An 8,173-nucleotide genomic window follows, 5' to 3' on the forward strand; every position below is an offset into this window, starting at 1 on the left:
AGACCGTGAGACTCCTATCTCCAATAAACCACCAGAAAACTGGAAGTGGCACTGTAGCTCAAGTGGTAGAGCGTTCGCCTTGAGCTGAAGAGCTGAGGGACAGCGCCCAAGACCAGAGTTCAAGCCCCACGACCAACCAAAAAGTAAAAAATAAAAAAAAAAATAAAAATAAAAAAAATAAAAGGGTCTCATGGGGACTTTTCTGCCCAGGCTGGCGTTGAGCTGTGATCTTTAGATCTTAGCCTCTTGAGTACCTACGATTATAGGTGGGAGCCATCTGCACCCAGCCTAGTCTCATTTTTTTACCTAAAAGTAATCTCTAAGTGATATATTGTACCTGGCAGTAGTTACATCTGCTGCTGACTTAAAAGATGTGTTTCTGGTTAAGAACACTATGTAGCTTACCTTCAGATATTTGCCTCCTCAGTGGCAAAGTCTGCATATTAGTAGGAGGAAGAAGTTGGGAATAGGGCAAAGTAGCTGCCTGCTGACTAGCTTAGGATATAAGATAAAGTCCCTTTCCCCAAGAGAACTGGAACGAGCAATTAAAACAAAACAAAAATCGTTTGTTTTATTTACAATACTCAATGAATCTTACAAATTACATTTTCATTTCCTAAGCCTTTTGGAAAGTAATTCCAGTTTGTGCAATGAGTTTACAGGAAAATCTTGAGATATCTATTAGACATCTTAAACCTAAATCCTAAAATTTGAAAGATATGTAACACTACATTAATAGAAGACTTTTTAATTAAGAAAAACTAAACTCTGTAGTTAAATATTTCCCTCTGGTATCTTAACCCAAATACAAACTGGATTAGCCTGTGAAATAATACCATTAGATTTGGATAAATTATTCTGACTTACCCTTCCCAGTAAAATGCATGCACAAAGTAAACATGGTAAATTACATTTATCACATTTTACTTCAATACTTTTGTTTTGGACTCTCTCAACTGTTAACTCAATTCAGGGTAGATAAGTAGGATTTCAGTCTGGAGAGGTCTGAAACCACAAATTTCTGCCTGAGAACAGGGGAGGATTTTCACTTGCACGTGGAACAGAGGCCAGGATCAGGAAGACTTTTATTTGCTTAAAGGAATACAGGAACGGCAAGGCCTGAAGGCAGCAATCTAGCAGCATCTAGTCCACACCAAAGACTAGGCCCAGCCTCTTCCCTCCTTTCTGAACTACTCGATTTCTATGCCTTGTGTGAGGTAACAATAGAAACCAGTTCAAGTACAAGAAACTGCTGTGATGTTGTATCTAGATCCTATGATCAGGGAGAGTAATGAGTATATTGTGCAAACATTTCTACCTCATGCAGGTAGAGAGAATGGGGTTCATTTTCACTCATAGTTGCTACCTCTTAAAAACACAAAACTCATGTTCTTGGCTCCTGTGCTGGAGAGGAGGAACAGAAATTATCTCCATACTGAACCCAACCCAATCCATCAGTGTGCTTCTCCATCTGTACAATTTATCTCACCTCAACAAATCATGTCTTGGCATAAATGTCCTGGCATAAGTGGTCCAACATGGTGATACTGAACCTGAGGGATAAAGGTCCCATGTTTGACATAGCAAACAAAAGTCTAAGATAAAGAAATGGTGAGGTAGAGTTGAGAGAGTTCAATTAAACCTTTCAACAGATACCTTTTGGCACACTCCAAAATTACAGACTCTTTATATATCAAATTCTTTGTGATACTTTTACAAAGTGCTGACAACTTAGGAACTTTAGGATCTATGTAGCAAACACTATGTAAAGTAACAGAATAAAGTCATTTGAAGAAATCCATTCCTGGCACTTTAGCTATTATTTACCCCCATACTGAAGCAAATAAAAACAATGCTATCCATTTGTTGAATTTATTTAAACAAATCAATTTAGAAATACCATAAAATTAAACAAAACTTACGACATGTAAACAGACTGCCATGTTCCTGAAACAGATGTTAACACCTTAAAGTTAATAATTGCTTATGAGGAAAGCTGTCCATTAATAAAGGCCAGTCTTCTGCACAACTAAAATCATTTTGTTTCTTTCGCTTTCCTAGTCTGACAATGGAATACTATTAAACCACAACCATATATAATAAAGACATTGGATGGATATATCAGTACCATTGGTTACAGCTGTTAAACAATTTTGTTCTTGTTGCCACATAAAAACAATTAAGCCAATCACATCAAATAAATCATGGCTTTTTCTTTATCACAATTCACTAAGTGATGTTAATTATGGTCCTTGTCAAACACGTTTGGTAAAGGCTATTTACAGTGTACATGGCCAAGCATGCACTATTTATAATTACAAAGATACCTGCCAGTTTATTACAATAGAATTACACAGTGCCTGAAAATGGTGAAACATCTCACACATTATTTAAATCAATACACTTTCAAGCAGAAAATGTTCCTTATTTGACCACAATTGCAATAATTACATGAAAATTCTTATAAAAACATGAATCTTCTTCAAGAAATTGATGCATATTCTACATACTACAGGTTAAGGCAGTAAAAAAATGTATTCCTGATAACTGGAGGTCTTGACAATGTCAATTAAAGCTGTCTGACTCTAGGTTTTCATTCTCCATCATATACTCAAGTTTGTGAACAATTTTAAGTAAAAAAAAAATCAGCAACTAATAAGGGTTGTTATTGGAAAAAAGTAATTGCTAGGGAAAGGAAAAACACCAAGTTGGATTTTGTCTGAAGAATTTCAAATCATAAACAAGAACATTATTTGTTAGTCTGAGCTTTAAATGTATAAAACAAATACATATAGTTTACCTTTCTTAATTTAAAATATACTGTATTTTGAACAATTCAAGTAATGTAAGACTATCAAAAATAACTTCATAAGCCATACAAGTGTCAATTGCATTTTCAATGTTTTAATTAAGAACTTTTTAAAAATTGTAAAACTAAACCATGACAGTTTAGTTAAATGATAAGTGACTTTTTATTTGCACTTGTGATTCCTTGATACAAATTGCTACCAACAAATATGCAAAGATATGGCAGATTAAGCATTTGATCAAAGCACTTTGATTTAAGCATAAAACAGATTCAAATGGTACAAGTTCGTGCATAAGATCCAAGGAGCTGCCCACAAATTTATAGGCAGCCCTCTCTAATCAGAATCCATTATTCTTCAGCTGCAGATGAGATAGGGCACAATCTGTTGTAAACAGGGCACTGTTGTAAAACCAGGATAATATTCTTAAATTAAGATCACTCTCATCCAATTGAAAAGACTTTCCCAAGTGTCTTCCAGCACTGTAGTATGTTCTGCTGACCTCTTAATTTCACAAATTAACTTTCCTTTGATTCCATTTTTATGGTGTTTGTGTTCACAGTTTTGTTTTAAAAATTGGTTTAAATTTATATAAAACTCTGTACATGTTCACAAATTATTGCATAAACAGCATAATCTTCAAGACAGTGTTTGCAAACACGTGTCCAACTCAGGAAATAAAAATATTCACGTTTCCCGTCTGGCTTTTTTCTTCTTTTTTATTTGTTTAGGAGATTCCCAGTTAGTTTCAGACTTGGCTAAAGAGAAATAGATAAGGAGACAAAAAAAGGCAGGAATATAGTCAGTACTGTAACATTTTAGTAACACAAAAGCAGTAATTATGAAAAAAAATACTTTAAAATCCTCAAATTTTAAGTTTTAAAGTTAATTCCTAGTTACATATTTTTAAATTATGTAACCTGTTTTGACTTAAAGAAATTACCTTGAGATGGGGTATTACTATGTTGCTCAGGTTTGTCTCTAACTCCTGTATACCAGCAGTCCTTCCTGCCTCAACCTCCTGAGTAGCTAGAACAACCATACAGACACATGCCATGGTGCCAGCTAGACACTACTATTTAATGTGGCTCAGCTAATACAAGCGAAAATGGATAAAGTGGTCACTAGAGGTAGCTGAAGGGAAAAAAGGAGGGAAAAACAGAAATGGAACAACTTACAGTTTAGGAAGATGTATAAAGGGACTGGCAGATAGATAGACAAGACAAGCAGATCAAGTTTGCCTTTCTTGGCCATTCATTCTTTTTTTTTTTTTTTTTGGTCAGTTGTGGGGCTTGAACTCTGGGCTTGGACACTGTCCCTCAGCTCTTCAGCTCAAGGTAAGCCCTCTACCGCTTGAGCCACAGCGCCACTTCCGGTTTTCTAGTGGTTTATTGGAGTCTCACGGACTTTCTTGCCCGGGGTTGGCTTTGAACCACGATCCTCAGATCTCAGCCTCCTGAGTAGCTAGGATTACAGGCGTGAGCCCCCGGCACCCACTTTTGGCCATTCGTTCTTTCTGTAACTTTAGCAACTGACGTCTACTGGATTTCAAGGAATCTAGCATTTGCAGAAAAAGAAATGGCTGCTCTATGAATGCATTAGATTTCTAATCTTCACCCTTACATATCAAGAATGTGATCAGCATGGAAGTGTAGAAGGGACCCCATTTTACCTCCCTCACCTTGCCAAAATAAAAGATGATTACTTACTCTGTGAAGGAGGCACACTATTTTGCTTGGTATTTGACTTTGATTTATCTGTCTCTGGTAGCATCGGTGGCACTTGGGAAGAACTCTTGTCAGAATCATTTTTTGATAAGCTAACAGATGGCTCGGTAGAAACAGCAGGTGGAAGAGTCTTGATAGGCTATTTTAGAATCAAATTACCTCAGATTAAAACAAAATTTCACATAAATTAAGCATCAAAACATTAAAAGGCTATTGTTATTGCTTTTTTGTTGTTGTTGGTTGTGGGCTTGAACTCAGCTTCTTTTGCTCAAGGCTAGTGTTCTACTACTCTCAGACACAGCTCCACTTCTGGTTTTCTGGTGGTTGACTGGAGATAAGTCTCACAGACTTTCCTGCCTGGGCTGGCTTTGAACTGTGATCCTTGGATCTCAGCCCTGAGTAGCTAGGATTATAGGTGTGAGTTGCCAGTGCCCGGCTAAGAAGCTATTTAACAGCAAGTAAATTGTTTTCCAACTAATGTATCAGCAGAAAAACTACAACTCACCTCTGCCCTCTAGTGCTATAACCACTGCCTGGAATACCTATGAATATGGATATAAAGGTGTAAAAACTATAAATACTAACAGATTCCATTTTAATTGACTATCATATTTTCCTATTTCATTATATGTAGCATTCTAATTTTTTTTGTTGTCGGTCATGGGGCTTGAACTCTAGGCTTGGGCGTTGTCGCTCAGCTCTTCAGCTCAAGGCTAGTGTTCTATCACTTGAGCCAAAGAGCCACTTCTGGTTTTCTGGTGGTTTATTGGAGGTAAGAGTCTCACGGACACGCTGGGCGATGGTGGCTCAAGCCTGTAATCCTAGCTACTCAGGAGGCTGACATCTGAGGATCTCGGTTCAAAGCCAGCCCGGGCAGGAGAGACCGTGAGACTCCTATCTCCAATAAACCACCAGAAAACCGGAAGTGGTGCTGTAGCTCAAGTGGTAGAGCGCTCGCCTTGAGCTGAAGAGCTGAGGGACAGCGCCCAGGCCCAGAGTCCAAGCCCCACGACAGAGCAAAAAAAAAAAAAAAAAAAAGAGTCTCATAGACTTTCCTGCCCGGGTTGGCTTTGAACCATGATCCTCAGATCTCAGCCTCCTGAGTAACTAGAATTACAGGCATGGGCCACTGGCGCCCGGCTTCTTGCATTTATTTTACATCCAAAAGATGACGTATTTTAAATTTTCTCCCCTTTCTTTTCTCATTTATTAATCACAGAATAGTTCAAGAAATTTTTTTTTTGTACAAGATGACTTCTAAAGACAATTTTAAATACAAAACCAACATGTCACTAATTACGAAACCTATTTATTTATTGAGATTCTTTTTTCTTACTAAATAAGAAGAGATAGATAGATGGCTTAGGGAGAATATGACCAGTTCTATTTTCCTCAAAGAATGCTCATAATTTAACCAGTTCAATCTCTAAATGTAACTTTAATGAGATTTCAAATGATATACACTCTATGGAAAATACTAATGTATCAGAGGGGGTACCATTTTACACAAGGCCTTGGCTTCATTTACATACTGGGTCCTACCTACCATTCTTTTCTTTTTTTTGGTCGGTTGTGGGGCTTGAACTCTGGGCCTGAGCACTGTCCCTGCGCTGTTCAGCTCAAGGGGAGTGTTCTACTGCTTAAGCCACAGAGACATTTCTGGTTTTCAAGTGGTTTATTGGAGATAAGAGTCTCATGGGACTTTCTTGCCCAGGCTGGCTTTGAACCGAGTTCCTCAGATCTCAGCCTCCTCAGTAGCTAGGATTACAGGTGTGAGCCACCAGCGCCAGGCTCTACCTAACATTTGTTTAGGGTTTTATGATTAGTATACTTGAAATGATTAGTCTAGCAATAGTAATTATGACACAATTATTGAGCCAACAAAACATTATTATTGCTTAAAAATTACCTGGCTATTTTTGACAAGTACTTCAGCTGGATCACTAGTGCTTATGGTCTTCGAGGGAAATGCTTTTTCCTGTTTTGGACGGGCTTTAGAGGTATTCACTGGAAGCTCTTCTCTAATCTCTTTTTCTATTTCTTCTGTGTCCTACAGAGGAAAGCAGTCTATTAGATAATTAAACCTATTCATTCTTTACAAATTACTCTTTCATGTTGTTCTGAAGATATGTCAGAAAATAACTTCATTTCAGAAATTGTCAATTCACCTTTGGAACATATGTTCATCACTTCTGTTTCTCCATGGAGTTGCTATCAATTGTGAATAAAATAAAATAAAATAATACACCCACATTTTGCAAAATGGGAATCATTTTGACTAACTCAGAAAGAATAAACTAATGTGTTTTCTATTAAAAAGAAAGATGTTAAAAAAAAAGATGTAGTATGATAATGAAATTCACCTTGAAGGTTAAAATGTGTCTGCGACTTTAGCTAAGTATCACTATCCTACACTATTGTGAAGTTTATGTAACCACTTAATCTCAACAAAGAAATTAAAAAACAACAACCATGAACTGGAAAAAAAATATGTAGTGAAACAGATGCTTGAAATAAGACTTTAAAATTGCCATTTCAAGCCAGGTATGGGTGGCTCATGCCTGTAATTCTAGCTACCTATGATGCTGAGTTTTTTTTAAACCCACCAGTCCTGGGGCTTGAACTCAGGGACTGGACACTGTCCCTAAGCTTCTTCTGCTCAAGGCTAGCACTCTACACTTTATTACTTGAGCCATAGTGTCACTTCTGGCCTTTTCTGTTTATGTGGTACTGAGGAATTGAATCCAGGGCTTCATGCATGCTAGGCAAGTACTCTACCACTAATCCACATTCTCAGCTTCAGGGACTTATTCTCAGATCTCAGCCTCCTAGTAGCTAAAGCGTGAGCCACCAGCGCCCAACAGGACTTTAAATGATGTGTAAAATACTGAACCTCTTTTTCCACTTCACCACTTTACAATAAAAAATGTATTTGAGTAATTTGGAATTTTAAAATGATACAATTCTTATTTTATGATTATTAACTCATTAAAATGACTGATTTAAAAATGCTTTCCAGTAAACTTGATGTTTTACAGTGTCATTAGCATCATACACACCATCTTTTTGTATTTATAGCAGTACATGCATAATGAATACTAATTGTTTACCTGTGCAACAGAGTTATCTTCACCTTGCTTCTTCTTTTTCTTTTTTTTCTTTTTAGATTTTCCAGTTGGAAGAGCTCCCTCTCCCTTTTCTTTATCATCATCTGAAACCTAATGATAAAAACAAAAAAATGAGGTGAATCAATGTATTAATTTTTTTTGCCTGCCCTGGGGCTTGAACTCAAGACCTAGGCACTGTTCCTGAGCCTCTTTGTGTTCAAGGCTTTCTACCATTTGAGCCACAGTGCCACTTTTAGCTTTCTCTGAGTAGTTTTATTGGAGGCAGGTCTTTCCTGCCTGGGTTGGCTTTGAAGCACAATCCTCTGATCTCAGCCTCCTGAGTATAGCTAGGATTATAAGCGTGAGCCACTGACACCTGGGATGATTTGTTAAATTTCTTTTTTTTTGGGTCCGGTCGTGGGGCCTGAACTCTGGGCCTGGGCCCTGTCCCTCAGCTCTTCAGCTCAAGGCTAGGCTAGGGCTCTACCACTTGAGCCACAGCGCCACTTCTGGCTTTTTTCTTTTTGCTTAT

At 37.5% G+C, this 8,173-nt stretch overlaps 1 protein-coding gene and 1 long non-coding RNA gene across 4 annotated transcripts in view; one reads left to right on the forward strand and one right to left on the reverse strand.

Moving 5' to 3' along the window:
• Positions 1-8,173, forward strand: part of LOC105982810 — a 23,907-nt gene that overhangs the window by 9,599 nt on the left and 6,135 nt on the right. The window lies entirely within an intron of this gene.
• Mtdh (metadherin) overlaps positions 1,859-8,173 on the reverse strand; it is a 75,605-nt gene continuing 69,290 nt past the window's right edge. For all 3 annotated transcript variants that reach the window (XM_013012492.1, XM_013012493.1, XM_013012491.1), the window contains 4 exons: positions 7,645-7,752; positions 6,444-6,584; positions 4,517-4,673; positions 1,859-3,565 (listed from right to left, as the gene is read on the reverse strand). In XM_013012492.1, coding sequence (XP_012867946.1) covers positions 3,495-3,565; positions 4,517-4,673; positions 6,444-6,584; positions 7,645-7,752 — 477 coding nt within the window. In that variant the 3' untranslated portion in view covers positions 1,859-3,494. The remainder of the gene's footprint in view (positions 3,566-4,516; positions 4,674-6,443; positions 6,585-7,644; positions 7,753-8,173) is intronic.

The sequence above is a fragment of the Dipodomys ordii genome, unplaced genomic scaffold (assembly GCF_000151885.1).
Source record: "Dipodomys ordii isolate 6190 unplaced genomic scaffold, Dord_2.0 Scaffold17, whole genome shotgun sequence".
Taxonomy (NCBI): Eukaryota; Metazoa; Chordata; class Mammalia; order Rodentia; family Heteromyidae; genus Dipodomys; species Dipodomys ordii.